General features: G+C 53.4%; 6 protein-coding genes across 6 annotated transcripts; 3 read left to right on the top strand and 3 right to left on the bottom strand.

Moving 5' to 3' along the window:
- Positions 1 to 183: 183 nt before the first annotated feature.
- On the top strand, positions 184 to 503 carry AAFC00_006302 (uncharacterized protein; the record flags this gene model as incomplete). The annotated part of the gene is made up of 2 exons (XM_069346239.1): positions 184 to 308; positions 368 to 503. 2 exons carry the CDS (start codon positions 184 to 186, stop codon positions 501 to 503), a joined length of 261 nt encoding a protein of 86 aa, XP_069197447.1.
- An 885-nt stretch (positions 504 to 1,388) lies between these two features.
- Positions 1,389 to 2,080, top strand: AAFC00_006301 (uncharacterized protein; the record flags this gene model as incomplete). Its single annotated transcript, XM_069348319.1, has 2 exons — positions 1,389 to 1,401; positions 1,509 to 2,080. 2 exons carry the CDS (start codon positions 1,389 to 1,391, stop codon positions 2,078 to 2,080), a joined length of 585 nt encoding a protein of 194 aa, XP_069197446.1.
- Positions 2,081 to 2,554: 474 nt separating this feature from the next.
- Positions 2,555 to 4,101, bottom strand: AAFC00_006300 (uncharacterized protein; the record flags this gene model as incomplete). Its single annotated transcript, XM_069346238.1, has 3 exons — positions 2,555 to 3,323; positions 3,371 to 3,780; positions 4,054 to 4,101. The coding sequence occupies 3 exons, from the start codon at positions 4,099 to 4,101 to the stop codon at positions 2,555 to 2,557; spliced, it is 1,227 nt and encodes a 408-aa protein (XP_069197445.1).
- Positions 4,102 to 7,635: 3,534 nt separating this feature from the next.
- Positions 7,636 to 9,162, bottom strand: AAFC00_006299 (uncharacterized protein; the record flags this gene model as incomplete). The annotated part of the gene is made up of 1 exon (XM_069346237.1): positions 7,636 to 9,162. One exon carries the CDS (start codon positions 9,160 to 9,162, stop codon positions 7,636 to 7,638), a length of 1,527 nt encoding a protein of 508 aa, XP_069197444.1.
- Positions 9,163 to 9,816: 654 nt separating this feature from the next.
- On the top strand, positions 9,817 to 12,334 carry AAFC00_006298 (uncharacterized protein; the record flags this gene model as incomplete). The annotated part of the gene is made up of 2 exons (XM_069346235.1): positions 9,817 to 9,999; positions 10,091 to 12,334. The coding sequence occupies 2 exons, from the start codon at positions 9,817 to 9,819 to the stop codon at positions 12,332 to 12,334; spliced, it is 2,427 nt and encodes an 808-aa protein (XP_069197443.1).
- A 917-nt stretch (positions 12,335 to 13,251) lies between these two features.
- On the bottom strand, positions 13,252 to 18,688 carry AAFC00_006297 (uncharacterized protein; the record flags this gene model as incomplete). Its single annotated transcript, XM_069346234.1, has 4 exons — positions 13,252 to 14,509; positions 14,566 to 18,118; positions 18,179 to 18,227; positions 18,278 to 18,688. 4 exons carry the CDS (start codon positions 18,686 to 18,688, stop codon positions 13,252 to 13,254), a joined length of 5,271 nt encoding a protein of 1,756 aa, XP_069197442.1.
- Positions 18,689 to 18,880: the final 192 nt, after the last annotated feature.

Below are 18,880 nucleotides of genomic sequence, written 5' to 3'. Positions count from 1 at the left end.
TCTTGAGGCTCTGGAAAGCGACTGGGGTCTCGAAATATAAGTCTGCGACCATGTGCACCCGACAGGACCTTCTTTTCCATCATTCAAATAAGCCTAATCAAATAAGTACCATCACGACAGTGAACCATTTCTATCAACTTTGTATCTTTTCCCAAGTCCACTCAGATCACATACACAATCAAAATGTCGGCTCCTTCAAGCATGGTCTACGTCAACGAGGACTTCTCTGCTCCCATGTCATCTCAATACAACTTCTCTAACCAGTTTGATCTGGACAACCCCGAGGAAGCACGCATGTCCTACATGAGGTTCGTATTGAGAAGTTAGAAATCTTACCTCGTTCATTATACCAACTATAATCTATCAGACTTATGCACGAACACACCAAGCATCAGTTCGAGATGGCCACATCATCAGCAGCTCGCCGAAGGGCGTCTCCTGCTGAGCATAACGTCGGCGGTCTTCGACCAGAGACCTCCAACTCTAGCATGGAGTCCCAGTAATCTTTCAAGTCCAATCTGAAGTTGTACCATCGACGAGCTTGATTTTCTTCATTATCGGATGGAGGTTCGAGATTGATCAAACTTAGACAACTCGGGACGTTTGTTCCAATATGTCACCTTGAAACACAGGCACGACACCTATTTTCACGAAAATAATGAGGTCACCGGAGTTTTGTTTTCTCATTCCATGGTTGGGGTCAACCATGTTGTATTATTAGCGAGGTGTTGCAGCAACGACGCATTTTGGCGGTGTTTGGTTATGGCGGACTTTGTTGTATGCTGTACCAACGATTTCTATGTTTCACAAGACTGTGATCGAAACATTTGACCAACGATCTTTGCACCTCTTACTATTGATTCTTGATGTGTATGTCCTTCGTACACATCCACTGCTCCAGTAGCCAACGTTAGGTTCGACTGTTTCACGAATTATGGCAAACCACACTTGTGTCCTTGCGATATGAGGCCGGATGGATAAGTGACATACGATGCATGAGGACATGTAAATGCAAACGAATGAACAGCACTTAGAAACTCCCCAGCGCATCAATATATCTCATCAAATTAAGTTAATCACGTTCGAGCGCAAATCCGAAAGACCCTTGGGATATCAAGCAGACCCTCATTGTGTCGAGTATAACTAAGCCGCATCCTCAAACGGCGGTGTCAGTATGAGGCAGATGCGAGGTAAGCCTAAAGCCCCTCAACCTTATCCATTGCGACGGTGACTGCCTGATGACTCGGCTGCACAGACACAGACAGCTGCCTCAGCTATTTGTACCCCTGCACTTCTTATACCAATACATCAGAACGCCATCACATGCACATCGACTCGACCTCATATAACATCTTCTGACCCTCCAACCTTGCGGCGGCATCACCAACATGCAAACAGAAAGTGCGTGCCCAACCCCACCCACACCCATGACCAGCCCACACACCCCTCCCTCACCCAACGCCCCCCAACAGCCAGACGCGCACAAACTAACCAACTCTCCCAAAAAGACACCAACCCGATCCTAGCCCAAGTCCCACTAAGCGTATCGCCCTTCATAACCCTGCCTAAAGCGCCAACCCTACCACACAACTACGCGACGCTCCCCTCGACGCTACCTCCCTCCATCCTCTCGTCTGCGCCGTCCGCCTCCTCGAAACCAACCACTGACGCGAACTCGTCTGCGAGCGAAGACCCCCGCGATGCGCTCCCCGCATATGTGACCTCTGCTTCGGGGTTTCGCGCCCATCCGCGCGCGATATTGGCGCAGAACAGGGCGTTGGCCGAGCAGTTGAGGCTGGCGGAGCAGCGCGCGCGTGAGGAGATTGAGGGGTGGCTTGCGGGGATCAGGGAGAGGGAGTTGATGGAGAAGAGACGGAAGGCGCCTGGGTGGTTGGATAGCGAGGAGAAGATGTTGAGGCCGGCGAGGAAAGGGGAGGAGAAAGGAGCGGTGGAGGTGGGTGATGCGGGTGGAGTGAGTGGTGGTGGGGAGAAGGATGTGGTGCAGGGAGGGGGAATGGTGGTCAATGAGGATGCTGAGGTCAATGATTTGGGGCTGCAGATGGATCGCGCTTTTGGGTGAGATTACGAGGCAGATCTCGGAGGGGTTGAAGGCCTGCTCTCGCCTCTACTCGCTTTCGTCTGTTTACCTGGTCGTCTCCCGCTCAAGCGCCGCCAGGCACTGGTCTTCGTCTCTTTCATGAAGCTAGCTAAGCGCTACTCTACAGTTGCTGCTGCTGCTACTGAACAGGCATGGAAGGAAAGAAACACAAAAGCTATCCGACACAGATGGAGGTAACCATAATATCGACAGGCTACGGACTCGACAGACTCTGCCACACAACTACACCAACCCGCAATGCTGCCGCGTCTGCTTGATACAGCCAAGATGCGCGCGCGCACCATCGATCCCTTTTCGTCAACAAAAACATGTTTTTCATGGTCTCATCCCTGGCATGCAATTCATACAACCCTCGAGTCATTCATCCAGCACACATGCTCTGTCCTTTTCTTTTGCGCAGGTGGATCTCCGCTGTCGCTCACTTGAGCTGCTCTTTCACGCCGCCTCTTCCTCCCGAAGCGCCAATAGCGCATGCTCGACTTCATCCTGCTCGACAATGACATTACTCGCTTTGGCCGTGGAGAGATAACTCATATTGAACGGCGGACCCTGGCCGGCCATGCGCTCTATCAACCGCCCGGCAACGCCACACACGATGCCCGTGCTGTCATCTGGCAAGCCGCGCAGGTCGAGCACGATGGTCATGTGCGTCCTGTCGTCCTGCAGGAGAATATCCCGCCCGGAGGCAGGGAACTGGTCCAAAAGTCCCTTTTCGAGCGTCAGCGACACCGTGTCCAATTCGGTCAGTGTTATCGAAAGAAACCGAGGCCCGCTGAGCAGGCTCTTCGTGATGCCTAGAATCAACCTGTCTTGGATCGCTTGGTCGTCGCTGCGGTATCCTGCGCACGTTTTGAGCTCTAGTGTCTCGTCGATCTGTGGCTCTATGCCTTTTCTGCGCAGCGTCGTGAATGTCTTTGTCTGCCATTCTGCCACCGTCGTGGGCGGAGGGGTACCTGGAGGGCAATGCTGTTGCTGCTGCTGCTGCTGCGGCTGCAGCTCGGCCTGGCTGGTCGAAGACGTGTTGCGGTGATGATGGACGCCATGTAACGGCGACGAGAGATTAGTCATGTGCGCCGACGAGTGGCCGTTGATATATGCCTCGAACGCAAAGCCCTGCTCCTCGAGCGCATGGACAACTTCTGATCGCGACTCCTGCGGCACGAGGATGAAGTCGTTGTAGTAACTCGTGATGAAGAATATCGAGCTGTTTCACGTCAGTTCGCCCTGTCCATCACAAAGGAAAAAACTCACATTCCAGCCAGCGCCAACGGCGCAGTAAGATCCAGAACCCTCTGCCCAGCCTCCATCCCTTCGCCTCCGATCTGGATCACCAGGAAGTTCTCCGCACTGATCGAGATCTGCGCCCGCGCCTCTTCATCCAATCGCTGGATCAGAGGCACGAATAACTCCTGCACGAGGTGGCGGGGACACACTATCGAGCACTCGACTGTTGTCACGGAGATGTTGGCGAATGGGAAGACGAAGGCCCAGGGCCGGCGCGGGGGCTTGTATTTGGACTCTTCATCGTCGTTGCTGTCGTCGCTGTTTTGTTCGTCTTGTCCTTGTTGTTGGCGGTCGGAGAGGGTCAGGAGTTTGAGGATTGGGTGGAGGAAGTGCGGGTAGAGGGGTAGGGGTATGTGGACTAAGGCTACGTGTGTTTCCTGGTCTTATCAGTATTTTCTCGTCTCACTTTAATATCCAAACGTATGGCTGGGGGAACGGGCAGTAAGTGATTGGGCTTTTAACATGTTTCGCTTAGGTGGGAGACATATTCGTCTCTCGGCAAAGTGTTGACGAATGCCAGTGTAGTCCATCAAGACCTGATCGCTCACCGTCGCACAAACGTCTTGAAAAACTGAAGAGCAAGGAGAAAGAAAGAAGTCTTGAGCAAAGTAAAAATCCAGATCAGAACAACGAGCTGAGAAGTGACGTACAAGGAACTGCACTTGGGCGTTCAGCAACGACATGGACTTGTCCATCATCATTGTTCGGTTCGTCGGCCGACTCTCCTCAAGAAAGAGCGCGAGGGAGGTTGAGGTGTTCGGACACTCTTTCCAAAGGTTCTGCGGGGACTCGGGTACAGAAATCAGATAGGGGAGTGACTCAGAGTTTCGATCAAGAGCACCACGACACCATGGACCATCTACTACTCGGAAAGGCTTCCGCAGTGTTGTCGTCTTGTGTTCTCTTGTTTATTGGTGGTAGGCCAGGAAGAGTGGTTTGTTTCCAAGTTCATGCTCCGGTTTCCGGGTAAAATGATCCAATCGAAAGGAATGATAGCAGAACAACCTAGTCCTTTTTTCTTTTCTTCTTAGCTATCTTTGTGATCGAAGACGGTCTCTGAAGTTGCAGATGAGAGATAAGGAAACGTGTGCCCGAAGGAAACCAGATATATCGAGAACGTGAAATACAGATATGTAGTGAATGGCGAGACAGATGAGTCAGAAGAAAATATATATCCAAAAACTCGAAGTCGAGCCAGTTCCAATCCTGGCAATGGACGGCCTGAAGGAGAGTAAAGACGAAGGATGGTTCCCGCCCTGGCAAGACCAGAAAAATCAAGGCCTCCCCTTCCTCTCTTCTTGGCCGGAAGGTGTCAGTTGTCAGGTGTCAATGTCAAAAGTCTTGATAGACAAGCCTGCGCCGCAAGCCGAGCAGGAGTCAAAAGAGCCTTGTGTCACGAGTGCGCCGATGCGGCTGAATTAGACATGGATGTGCGGTCCTTTCTTATTCTCTTCTCTGATCACGTTGGATGGTGGTGGTGATTTCACGCAATCACACTCAGGTTTCCCGTCCCCTGCAGCTACCTAGTGCTTGATTGATGTGATGATGGTGCCTATGATGACGAGTATGCCGGCAAAAGGGTCGTGATAGGAAACGCAAAGCAGCACAAACACGCAGCAAGCAAGCAAGTAACGTGGGGGTTCTAGCTATTGAAGAGGGGAGGTGGGGCGATATGCAGAAGAAGCGGCTCGTCGGAGGAGGATCTCCTTGACTCGCAGCTGCTGCAGCAGCAGCAGTCAATCGTGATATCAAATATATCTCGCGAGCCAGCGATGCAGTGGTGTGCAAAGTGTAATACAGTGCGCTTATGTACAGTACTGTATATATATATCGGGTTTTTGTGATCGACCGGAGTGGCGTCCCGAGTCGCGGATTGGTGTTCAACAGAAGGAGGAAAAGTTGGATGCAGCAGAAGTGTCAAGCTGCTTGTCTTTCACATATAAGCGAGGGGTACAGAAGAGGAGAAGTTCAAGCAATGTTTTGAGTACGTAGTCCACTACGAGTAGTACAGTACCATGCCACGCTTCTTAGATGTCTGGCCCCCATACGATGACTCAACAGGCGCAAGAGAGTGTGTGGGCGGGGTCGTCACGAAAACCAGAGTACAAAAGCGTCAAGGTGCTACCAGCAATAGGTGAAGTGAAAGAAATCCCGATAATAGCCGTCTTTTCCAATCTGCCCCTCGCCAATCTCGAAGATAAGATAAATAGCAAAAAAGACCACTGGAAACCAAGTCACGTAGGTTTCTGCAATCGACAAAAGCAGTTCCCACAGCCCTCTCTAGTGTCATGTCATCGAAGTCTCAGTTCGGTAATAGTGTATGCGGTAAACCATGCATGGAGAAGCATCTGAGAACGAACGGGATACGGCACTTTTAACCCCACCAATCCTACATAGCATCCCTACATAGCATCTGAATCGTTCGTGCGCGCGCGCGCACGGGCGGGCTGAGGAAGCGTGTACCTACCTTACCTGTACATTCTACAACAGCAGAACGAGAATCCTTGTAGACATTGTGTATGTATGCACGCACGCATGGTCTCCACAACTTGGCATATACCAGATCCGTCCGGCGACCACACGCCTCGTTCTCGTTTCTCAGCCTCCCTGCCCCTCATACCTCTGCTGCGCCTGTGCGTGTGTGTGTGCGTGTGCGCGCGCGCGCGCAATGCATGGTCAACAACAAACGGGACCTGCTACGCGCGAGCACTGCTCAGGGCCGTCGAAAAAGAGGGGCCAGAGCAGAGCGGACAAAAGCACGTGTGTCGCGTGTGCGTGCGCCTAGCCGACCTAAGGTAACCTTTTGTGTTTCAAAAACACCCGAGTGGATCTGGAAGGTGTCGGGGGCTTGTGCTGAGACTTGTGGGCAGTAGTGTAGCGGCGGCTTTGTGCTTGAACGGCGCACACACACGCATCACTGCAGCACTGGTTGATGGCAACGGCGCGGGTTTGGGGTTGGGGGTTATTTGCTTCGCGTACGTTGGTGAGGTACTGTACTTGTACTTGGTATTCTTTAGCTACTGTACTGTTTATCGCGAATGTAAGCCGGATATCTAATTGATCACGGATTCCCAATGTTATTGCGACGGTCTCCTCGACAAGTCACTTGTCATGGAAAACAACTCGGATGCGTCGGACCACTTGAAGATGTGTTTCATGGTTTTACTTGTATTGACTATCAGACAAAGGGTCACGAATCAAGGGTCAAGTCAAGGGTCATTTGAAGGGCTATCCTGTATCTCTCTTCGTTCGGAGCGATCTATCTTTATAGTAAACATCCCGCCCTCGCTTCTTCTCCACATTTAATATATCATGTATCCACTTGCCCAGGTGACAAGTGCATCACGGGGCGATCCGCTTACGCCAACGCGCATGCTATAACAGTCCCTCTGATATCGTTGCTAAGAGCTGAATTTGACGTGTCAACGCCATGGCGCATCGGTCTAGGACAGACATCGGCGTCTGATGCTATCTTTGGGGAAGAGGTGATAATCATGGGGTGCGGACGGGACAGCTGGATAGCTCTGGTCAATGTCCACTGTCAGCTTCTCTCTAGCGGTGCCGTCTAGGCGACCCCCGTTCAGGTCCCAGACCTCGAAGCCAGCTGGTGGCGCTCAGGGCAACATGCACACTGCACAACACAGAGAGGGGTGCAGTGCACTTGCAGCGTGGGGGTTTGCAATCCCGTGCGCGCAAGGCAGAGCTTCGTGGCCTGAGGATATAGACAAGTGCAAAGGCCCTACGAAAGTGAGAGCAGCGAAGGACGTTCGCCGTTTGGAAGGAATACATGTATCCGCCCCAGGTAATTCTTGAGTGCAGAGTGGTTCCTCTTCTGGTTGTGGACAACTAACACAATAAACCGATCGCCGGTGGGAGTGTGTTGGCGGGAGAAAACTTGCGAGAGGAATTCCCACCCAAGTGTCTCCGTTGTCATCTTACACGAATCATGCGATTGCGCCCATAGTGGGTTGTTGGACAAGATCGTCGTGGTGTAATCGCAAAAGAGTATCTCGGCGGTTCGCGCAGAGTCATGACTGTCGTGACCAATCGGTAGCTAGGTCGCGGTCATCGAGACCGTGCTACATGGCGGACGCGAGCCGGTAGATGCGGCGACACGGGCAGGCCTCCGTTGCATATGCAGACAGTGTCGTTGAGTGGAAAGATAGCTGTGTGACCCGAGGTGCATCATAGAAACCTCCGTTATACTTTCATTTCTCCGAGTCTAGGCAAACCTATAGGTTCTTTTTCTTCTTCTGCTTCTTTCCAGAATCGTAGTCCACAGTGACCTTGCCGTGGACGGGCCACTTGGCTCGACAGGCTTGTTCCTGCTCTTCAGACCAGTCTGCCGGCAGCACGGCAAAGACCAGGTAGCTGGTGTGAGTCTTGATGTCGGGCTCGGTGCGATGAACCAGCCTACCTTCGCTGAAGATCTTGCGGGCCCCGAGCTCTTTCTTGATGCGATCGAGACGGGCTTGCTTCGAGGAGAAGTTGTCGTGTGGTAGATGGGCATCCTCGGCGGTTCCGTTCTGCACAGCCTGGGACTTTGCCTTTGAGACCTGGTGCCATTCTTTGAACTTGCCTTCGACCTCGCGCAGGCGACCGACAGCCTCATCGACAGTGGCGGCGGTGGCATTGACGCCCCGCAGACCCTCCTCGTGGAGACCAACGCGCTCGCGTCGCACGTCAATGCGCTTGTGCATGACCTCGACCATGTCTATCTCGGTCCAGCCCAGTCTGCGCATGGCGGCGACGGTGGCGATGACCTGCTCGATGCAAGGGCTGAAAGTGCAAAGGTGGATGGGGGAATTGGGATCCAGGGGGGAGACAAAGGGCCGAGAGGTGTCTTGTTCCTCGGTGTTGGCAGATGGCTGTGTCGAGTCACTGGTGTCTTTCTCTGCGTCAGGGGAAGCCTGTCCGGCTGCGGATGAAGAATCGGCGACGATGCGCGCCGTCTCTGACGACAAGCGGTGGCGAGTGAGATTTCGCAGTGCCATCCATGGGGCGGGAAGGTCGAGGAAGACTGCGTTGGCGTCGGGGGACTGCTGGGGAGCGTCTGGCTGATGGATGAGGAAACCGTCTTCGTAAACGTCGCGGTGCGTCACACGGACGATGCTGTCCAGGCCGTGCTCCTCGAGCTCCTTCTTGAGGTTCTCGGCGCGAGGCTCGTGATACTCGAAGGTACAGACTTTGCCGAATCTGGGTTGTGTTTGAGTCGGATAGCCGTTGAAGACAGCCCTCGCGGCGGCATGGGTGAAGGAGCCACTGCCTCCACCGGCTTCGAGGATGGTCTGACCGGGGCGGACCTGGAGTCTCTGGAGGACGTAGCTGTAGTCAGGGTTGTAGACGACTTGAGTGCGATGAGGCAGACTTATAGTCCAGGTCTCGGGGGTCGGGGGCAGCAGATGAACAAAGCCAGTCCCAGCCTGTTCGGCAGTCTTCAATGCTTGCGAATCCGAGGCTTCACTGACAGCCTCGTCCAGCTTTCGCTTCTTGCGCCCTCTGGAGCCTGTATCGACCTTTGAGGCTCTGACTTGGCGGCCCCATTGCGACTCGAGCAGGGTCGAGTGGGGGAAGGAGCCGAATCGGGTGTTCTTCACGGCGCCTTCAGCGTAGCCATCGGCGTGTTCGGCGGAAGAGTGTAGAGTGAGCGGCTCGAGCTGGTCTCGTCTGAGGTGGAGTAATGCGAGCGAGTCGGGGACGGGCTTGATGCCAGCGTCGAAGAAGGGCGAAGGCTTGAACGGGGGAGCGTCGGTAGCCATGGGTTCGGTGGTCCACTGGCTCGAGGTGGTCGATCAGCATCAATCAATAACTGACATTTCTGTAGCTTTTTGGTTAAATTTCGAGGAGCCAAGAGATTAGATGGTGATGCAACTCCGCAGATCTTCTATCGATAAGATGGACAGACACATGCTTGTACCGAGTCATGTGAGAAGGGGAGGGACGAATATCTGATCAACATGTGATGACAAGTGTTCATTGTGCATGTCCGTATGACGATCTTGGTCATACAGAGTCGTGATTATATCAAGACAAGTGCCTCAGGTGGCACTGGCGAGAGGTCAGTTTGGTTCAGGCAGAGATGGAAAAGAGTCATGTTCCAAAAGCAGAAGCCACAAAAAAAGGGCAAGGGAAAGGGCAGTCGCGGGGTCATTTGCTTGACAGTAAACTGCAGGAGCGTGACTCGATTCTACCTAATCCTCTTGCTCTTCTACACTTTTGAGACACTCCTCCACGCACCTCGTTTCTTGACTTTTGGTCGTTGATCATCAGGAATTCATCATTTCGACTCGGATTCGGTTCGGTTGATGCTGCTGACCACGTCCATCCGATGCTGCATACGCCAACAGACAAGAGTCAATAATCGATTCCTTTCACTGCCATCCACACCTTCATTCCGTCACTCAAGACCGAACATGGCCGCGGCAATGCCAGCATGGACGCCTCCTCCAGCGCCATCTGAAGCAGCAAAAGCGAAACTTCCACCACTGGCAATATACAATAGCTTGACCCGAGGCAAGACGCCATTCGTGCCTCTGGATCCCAATGCCGAGTCTGTCACCTGGTACGCGTGCGGGCCCACCGTCTACGACGATGCCGTAGGTTTTATTTCCTCTTCTTCACCTCTGCGCCGTCTTCTCTTTTATATATATGCAAACAAGGGGCTAAGTGTCGGCGGTGTTGATCTAGCATCTAGGTCACGCTCGCAACTATGTCTCAACAGACATCATCCGCCGCATCCTGACAGACTACTTCCACTTTCACCTCTCCTTCGTCATGAACATCACCGACGTCGATGACAAGATCATTCTCGCCGCCAGACAGCAGCACCTGCTGAAACACTTCATCCGACGACACGAGACGCTGGACACGTCTGTCTTGGATGAGACCAAGCGTGCCTTCAGCCAGTACCTGCACAAGAATCTGTCTCTGCTGCCTGCCGACACTGCTGCGACGGCCTTTGCGCAAGAGTCGGAAACACAATACGGCCATGTCCTGAAGGGTCAGCCTCTGGCCAACGACGGCTCTGCCCCTGGCGACAAGGAGGCCAAGGTCAAGATGCACCTCAAGACGGCCACCTCTGCCGCCGAGGCTCTGTCGCAGGCCGACATGGACATCGACTCCTTCTATGCCAAAGCCTCTGGCGTGCTGCTGCCCTATCTCGATTCCCAGCTCGGCCACACCATCGACGCCAAAGACCACTCCATCTTCACCGCCCTGACCAAGGACTACGAGGACCGCTTCTTCAGCGACATGCGCGCTCTGAACGTCCGCGCCCCCGACACCATCACCAGAGTCACCGAGTACGGTCAGCAGATCATCGATTTCGTCAAGCAGATCCAGGACAACGGATTCGCCTACGACCACGACGGTTCCGTGTATTACGACACCCAGGCCTGGGAAGCCTCGGGCGGCGTCTATGCTCGTCTGGAGCCGTGGAACCGCAACGACAAGGATCTCTTGGCCGACGGCGAGGGCTCCCTGAGCAAAGACGTCAAGGCTTCCTTCAAGCGCTCGCCCGCCGACTTTGCGCTGTGGAAGGCATCCAAGCCCGGCGAGCCTGCCTGGGACAGTCCCTGGGGTCCTGGTCGCCCGGGATGGCACATCGAGTGCAGTGCCATGGCCTCCAACGTCCTCGGCCGTCAGTTCGACATGCACTCTGGCGGTATCGATCTGGCCTTCCCTCACCATGACAACGAGCTCGCCCAGTCCGAGGCCTACTGGTCCAAGTCCGGCAAGGAGAGCAAGCAGTGGGTCAACTACTTCCTCCACATGGGCCACTTGAGCATCCAAGGCTCCAAGATGAGCAAGAGCTTGAAGAACTTCACCACCATCCGCGAGGCTCTGGCGAAGGGTACCTGGACGCCCCGCGCTCTGCGCATCGCCTTCCTCCTCGGTGCCTGGAAGGACGGTCTCGAGATCACCGAGGAAGTCGTCAAGGCCGGCAATGCCTGGGAGGAGCGCGTGAACAACTTCTTCATCAAGGCGCGCGACCTCGAGCGCAACCCCACAAAGTCCGACTCGTCTGATCCTCTCAGCCCAGACGGTCCCGTGAGACAGGCTCTGCAATCTGCAAAGTTCCGCCTCCACGATGCTCTCTGTGATTCATTCGACACTCCCGCAGCCATGCGCGTCATCGGCGACCTGATCACCACCTACAACTCAGAAAAGGACGTCTCGGACAAGCTGACCTTTGAGCTCGCAAAATGGGTCAACGACACGGTCAACATCTTCGGACTCGATGCCGAACCGGATGCCACCCGCATCGGCTGGTCTGGCATCGATGTCCCCGCCGCCGCCGAGCCCTTTGTCTATCCTCTCGCCGGAATCCGAGACCAAGTGCGCAAACAAGCAATCGCAGGGACCATCGACCCCGCCACCATTCTGTCCATGATCAAGTCAGCCACAGGTCTCACGACACCTCTAGAAACCCCGGAAAGCAAGCCATACGCCGAGGCGGCCGCCTCGTGGCTTTCTTCTCTCGGCGAGCTCCTCGCCGCAAACGCACCCCCCAAATCCTACCTGCCTCTCTGCGACGACCTCCGCAACACGACCCTGTGGAACCTAGGCATCTACCTGGAAGACCGCGACAACCAGCCCGCCCTCGTGCGACCGCTCAACGCCTCTCTCCGACAAGAGCGCTCGAACCGCGAAGCCCTGGCGGCGCTGAAGCTAGGAAAAGCCGAAGCGGCCAAACTCGCCAAGGAAAAGGAAGAAAAGGAAAGGCTCGCAAAGGGCAAGCTGAGCCCGCTCGACATGTTCCGAACCAGCGAGTTCAGCGCCTGGGACGACGAGGGCCTGCCCACCAAGGACGCAGAGGGCAAAGACGTGGCCAAGAGCAGGAGCAAGAAGCTGAAAAAGGACTATGAGAGGCAGAAGAAGCTGCATGAGGCTTGGCTGCTGGCCGCCGAGGCTGAAGGATCCAAGGCCTAGTCGTCGTGTCGTCTGTTTTTTCTTTCTTATTTGAATACCACCCACGGAGTCTTCGGGTCGTATTCGCGTTTTTCCCGCTTCGCCCCAGAATGAAGAACAAAGTAGTAGAAGAAGAAGAAGAAGAAGAAGAAGAAGAAGAAGAAGAAGAAGAAGAAGAAGAAGAAGAAGAAGAAGAAGAAGAAGAAGAAGAAGAAAGTGGTATAGAAAAAGACACATGAAAACTACTCATTCTATCATCTTTTTCCCTCTGATCTTTTTCGATTTCGTTCTTTTTTCCCAAATCTACAAGCAAGTGAGAAGAATAAAAGGAAGAAGGGGCAACACGACTAGGAACCATCATCAGTACAAATATCATCAGTACAGAATCGAGAACAAGTAGACAATCAAAGAGACCGAGTACGAGGTGAACGACAGCAGCAAAACAACGACACAGCAGCAGCAGCAGCAGTCATTCCGCTATACAGGTCGCTATACACGATACTTCCTCATCTGATTCTTATTCTTCTTCTTCTTCTTTTTCGTACAAAGTGCCCGAGTTCCAGCAATAGCCCTGTCCACCATAACCCTGTCCCCATATACCCCATATCTCCGTACCATGATGTCGCCCAAGTCCTTCCTCTATCCCCCTGGTTCCTGGACCCCCCGAAGGCTTTTGAAATGTTCATTTCTATGTTTTTTGTGGGTTCTCTCGTCTTCTGGCGCGAGGCAGGGGTATATTTTGGAATGCTTGTGTTCGTTATACCGCCCCCTTCACGCCCCTGCGCGCCCGCCTACTGTAACAACGATGATGGTTGCGATGTAATCAGATGCAGCATGGTACTTCGTTATTAAGCCATACTCCTCATCGTGGTGTCATCATCATCTTCATCAAACTTCAGATATCTGCTTCTTCTGCTCTCCGCCTGCCCGCAATACTACTACGTGTTGTGCACAAATTCGTCCAATCGTTCCTCGTCACGGCCGTCCGTCTCTTGTCCACTCGCTGCAAACGCCTCGCCCGCCAGCCCTCCGTCTTGCCCCAGCGTGGCGTGCTCGTGCTCGTCGCCATCGTGCACCATGTCTGCGAAGATCGAGTCCAGATGACCGTTGCTGTTCGTGCTGCTGCCGAAAGTGTGGCCTTGATCGTGCGCAAACTCTGGACTGCCTCCGCTGGATCCCGGTCGTTTGTCGAACATTGTTCCGTTTGCGTTGGATCCAAATAGAGCGGGATCGAGATTTAGTCCGGTGCCGCTAAAGGCTGGCGGAGGCGGCGGCGATGCTTGTGGTACAAACGGATGGGAGTCGCGAGAGAAGTGCGCGGGGTTGACAGTACTGCTCTCGAACCTCGACACATTTGCTTCACGATACGGCTGCGCAGCCTGAGAGAGCGGGCCATGAGGTGGATGCAGTTGGGAGGCTCCGTGTGGTGTAAATGCTGATGTAGGCGCAAATAGTGGCGAGTCATATGCATTGGTTCCGATCGCTCCAGCAGGAGGATGACTAGAGTGGGGATACGTGAACGAAGGAGTATGCTGAGCTGACGGTGGCTGGTGCAAGCCTACCCGGTTCGGACCAGGTCCAGGTGTGGCAGTCTGCACCGAGCCGGGAGTTTGTGACATGGGTGAAGATCCTGCAGGTTGCAAAGGAGCTGGCTTGGTGTGGGAAGATTCGCTACCCTTGCGCTTTGGTGGCTTGATCTTGTATTGAGGTGGGAGGTCGTCCGGATTGGTTATGCCCAACGTTGCCATGAGCTTTTGTTGTTTCGTGGGACGGGGCTTACGGGTCGAGCCAGACTCCATAATGAGTGGTGGAGGGTTGGGGGCGACAGGCGCCCATTTATGCAACTCCTGGCGAAGAAAGTTTGTCTCGTTCGCGAGCAATATATCTGCTCCCTCCACCTTGCGTAAGTAAAATCGAAGGTTGGTGACCTCTTCTCCAGTGAGTCCAAAATGACCGCAGTAGCCGCGGATTGAATCACGAAATGCCTGGGCAGTGTCGATGATGCTCGCCAGAGTCTCCTCTTCTTCTGGCTGGAATGGGAGATTCTCTAGTTCGTCTTGCCAGCGTTGGAGGTCTTCCAGCTTGGGTCTGGCAGCATCTCGTGGAATTTTGACGCGCCAGTCACAGACGGGGCAGGTATACTTGTCATCCTCCTTGACTTTACCACGGGCGATTTTCAAGCATTTACCATGATACCTGAGAAAGTCAGATCATTCAAGTCACAGGGAAAGAGAATTGGGGGTTCGGCTTACCATTCGTGACATAGCTCACATTCGATCATCATACCGGCTTCAGGTTTACGACACAGGCAGAACACGTCCGGGAAGGAATCAGTATCTCCATTGCTCTCTTTGCCGTGCTCAGGCGTGTGTTCGCGGGAGGAGGGCTCAACGGGCATGCGTGGCTTGTCTCGAAGCTCAAAGCAGGCATCATTACGCTCTTTGACAATGTTCATGTGCTGATGTAAGATGTGGAGCGGCGCATTTGCTTTGCCAAAGAGCTTTTTGCCGCGGCGCATCCAATCCTCATGACGGCGCTGCTCTTTCTCCAAGTCAATGGTCCCGGCAGGTTTGCTATTGAGTTCTTCGAGCGCTGCCATGACGTCCCTGACATCTTTGTACATCGGGCGGTCGCGCAAGTTCGGACTTTGGCTCTGATGATACAAAGCTAGAATCTTTTCTTGTGCTTCGCGATTTTTCTTGAGTATCGCATCAACCTTAGCCAGAGTCTCGGGCGTTACCGGAAGACTCGCCGCTTGTTTAGAAAGAGCCTCGAGTTGCTGGTAGTGAACATTCTCCACACTCATGATCTCGGTGGCCTTCTGCTCCCACATTTCGCCGCGTAGTCGCATCTCCCGGTAGTGCATCAAATGCGGATCGTTCTCTGGCAAGCCAAGTTCCAGGCCTTGCTGGATGAAGTCCCCAACCTCCTTAAGGGTTTGATGCGTCAGAGTCGGATCACGTCGTTCGTTGGCAGTATCATTCCACCTCAGTCGCTGTACCAGCTTGTCTAGCTTTTCGATCTCCAGAATGTCAACGTTGAAACTCTTGCCGCGTTCTGAAAGGTCTTCATATTGCTGTGTAGGTCGACCAACCCAAGTCGTCAAGGCTTCCCTTGCTTCGCGTTGCCATTCAGTAATAGCATCAGCTCGTTCTCGCAAGGTTGTTATCTCTGGACAGTCGAAGGAAATCTCATCGGCTCTAACCAGTAGACTGCGGATGTTGTCAATGTTGCGAAGCTCCTTCTCTCGCTCTTCAGCCTCAGCTGCCTTGGCAAAGCTCTTCCGACCGGCCTTAGTACTCTTCAAGCGATTTTGTTGTTTCCGGGTGATGTAATTGGATGCCTCCTCTATCCACTCATTGCATCGGTCGACAAAGCGCTTCAACTCAGCAAGCTGAGGCAAGTGACAAGGTATACGCTCTCCCTCATTGACAAGTGTGCGAAGCGACTTCACTGAAGGTCGGGGTTCGTTATCAAGTAGCTTGTCTACTTTCTCGGCCCAGGCTTCAGGAACGCGAGACCTGTCAACAACCTTCTGCACGGTGGTTTGAAGCGCGTCATTGGTCATGCGGTGGTAGAGCACGTGGTCGCCTGCTGGACTGGAATAGCGAGCGGATTCCTCCGCATCACAGCATTCGAACGCGCCCGCATGCAACAGACACATGACCTTTCCGGATCTTCGGCAAACATAACGTGACAGGAAGCTGAAGCACTTGCAGAAACTGCAAATATAATCTTCCTCTTCGAGATCCTCAGTATCGATTTCGGGAGTCCTGCTATATCGTTTGCCCCGATACGACGGCTCTGGGACGCCTTCACCACTCGCGAGCGGCGGTCCCAAAAATGATTGTCGCGTATTCAATTCTTTATCTAGAAGTCTCTGGAGCGCTGGCGCAAGCCACTTCGCAGTCTTGATGGTGGTATCGCGTGCAGCGGCGGTGAGCAGAAGTTCATCGTGGCTAAAACACGGCTGTCGTCGATAATCTTTTAGTCGTTGAACTCCGCTTTCACCAAAGGGCTCCCAGTCCACTGGTGCGAAATTGACGGCTTCATTGACGTTGAAGCCGTGATTGAATCCAGCGTGATAAGCCTGTGGGAAAGTAATGACAAATTGACCAGCTCGCTGATCAAGAGCGAACACTCGCACTCCAGCTTTCTTTAGCTTCTCTGGAGGCATGAGAGTCACTAGCTGGAAAAGAAGATCTGGCTGGGCTTCGAACAATTCCGGTACAGCTTCGCGCATCGCATTTTCGAACTTCTCGGCATCTTCGCCAGGCACGCCATACCAGGTCTTTGTTGCTCCAATATGTTGGTAGTTGGCGGAGTAAGCATAGTGATCTTCGTTGTGCCAGCAGAAAGTCGAGAAAACCATGCCGACATAGAGCCATGGGACTGTCATGCCAGAGATGTCGGTTTTGATATGCTTGAAAAGAGATTCTCCATAAAGAGGGAGAACATTGAGATTCCATGGATCTGTAGAATATGGGTCGCGTGGTTGCTTCTCAATGGTTGTGAATCCGCTGCCATGGGTAGTAGAATGGATATCCGCACCGTACTCGACCTCGACTGTCTCTGTGATGCTCTCCACTAGTCTCCAGAACTCGCGCTCAACATCGTACTCGCTTACTGGTCGTTTAGCATTAAGAATAGGGTCGTATATCAGCTTATGGGCAAAATGCTTCTCCTTGAACTGGTTTGCCCGCTCTTGGAACTGCTTGAGAGAGTAAACCTCTCCATCCTCGAATCCGAACTCACCAGTGCCAACAAGACAGCGCGGGCAGTGCCAATCGTGCTCGGGCTTTGATTTTACTGGAGGTTCCAGACAAAATGGATGATAGCCGCAATCGCAACTATCGCACAAGAGCAGAGATCTCGCATCGTCGGGTTTGCCACACATCTCGCATGCCTCTCCAGGATTGTGCTTGCGGTCGTGCATAGGTATGAAACGTGGCGTTGAAACTCTAGGTTGGTTCATTTGAGATCCTGCCACGGTCGGAGCATTGTCTTTCTTCTGCCTTTTGCTTCTTCGGCCCGAAGAATCCGCATCTCCGTTCGGACCTGAATCTGCAGCATCACTCAATGGTCGCTTTCCTGAGCCTATAGCATCTGCATTCATGGCTCGAAAAGTCGGAGTCTTCTGAGCAGAGAGATGTGGGCTGTCAAGATGCGGTCGCGGTGTGGCGCTGTTTTCTTTGGTGAGGTGAAAAGCAGCAGCGCCATTGACAGATGTAAACCCAGATGGCTGCGAGTTCACAGCAGTGAAGCCGCTGGAATTGACAGGCGTGAACCCAGATGATCGTGCCGGAGGAGGATGCGCAGGTTGATTCGGAGAAGAGATCCCGTTGGGACTGGCGCTGAAGCTTCCGAGTGTTGCGTTCAAGGCTGCTGAAGCTCGGATTGCCGGTTCCTGTCCATTCGGTGTACTCTGCTGTGATCTCTTTGGCGGTGAAGCACCGGGAGAAGGGGTAAAAGGACCGCCATTTTCAAGCTCTAATTGATGCTGCACACCAGGTTTTGCCACTCGAAGATACTCCTCATATGGGTGGAGCCATCTTTGATATGAGTTTTTGAGCGAGGTAGAGAGCGAAGACATGATCTTGCCACTGTAGCCAAGATCACGGCCAATCTCTGCCCATTTTTTGTACTTGCAAACCCTCTCGAATCCACCTCTAGCCTCTACGGCTTTCTTGAGTTTATATAAATCGAGTGGTCGCTTGTCGACGCTAGGAAAGCGGTTCAGATTGTTTCCATGTTGTCTATGAAATTTTGACAGCTGATCCAGGTAATTCAGGTTCGCACGGGTGCCTTTATCGCTATGATCAGGATACACTGTGTGCCTGTTGGGAATAGGAAAATGGGACATACCTCCTTCGACAGAGTTTAACTCCTGCCGCCTTACGCGGAAATGAAATCGCTGATGGACAACATCAGTATCCGTACACGCAATTTGTTTTGCCTGCTTACCTCTGTGTCAATGGCGAAGGTCGGATTCCATCCCGGCGGAGGAATGATCTTTGCGATTCCGTACTTTGCACCTTCTGGGGCGATCTTTCGCATATATTCCATGGGATCCTTGAACTCTTCCTCGGTGGGTCTGAATGTAGGAGCCTCGGGGATATTGTGCAACCTGTTACTCTTTGTGGTCTCCGGCGCAGCGGTCTTGTGACCTCTGCGTTCGACTGTATCCAGATTCAGAGGGGCAGAGCGACGGGAGCTCAAAGGAATTGGTACATGGTTTTGATGCGAAGGCGTCGCAGCATTAGAGGCATTCGCAGAGGCTTTGGTTTTCGTCGCGGATGCGGTCGGTGTATTCGATGCTGGACGAGCAAGATTCGAGGCAGCGGTAGCCCCTCCGCTACTTGGTGGAACTACCATGGCGGAGGCTGAGCTGTGCGCGCACAACAGCCACGCCTGGTATCAGCAGGGTATGAACAGAGTCGGAACGACAAGGCGAGCGTCGTGGAATTATCGTGACCAAGAGCAGAAGGGTGGGTATGGAAATAGAGTGCGCTACGAGTCGGCCGGGGAAGGAGTAACTGTATCGGTATGATCTCGGGATCGGTACGG

Source organism: Neodothiora populina (genome assembly GCF_041146345.1).
Source record: "Neodothiora populina strain CPC 39397 chromosome Unknown canker_contig_7, whole genome shotgun sequence".
NCBI classification, from domain to species: Eukaryota; Fungi; Ascomycota; class Dothideomycetes; order Dothideales; family Dothioraceae; genus Neodothiora; species Neodothiora populina.
This window is presented reverse-complemented; position numbering and strand designations above follow the sequence as displayed.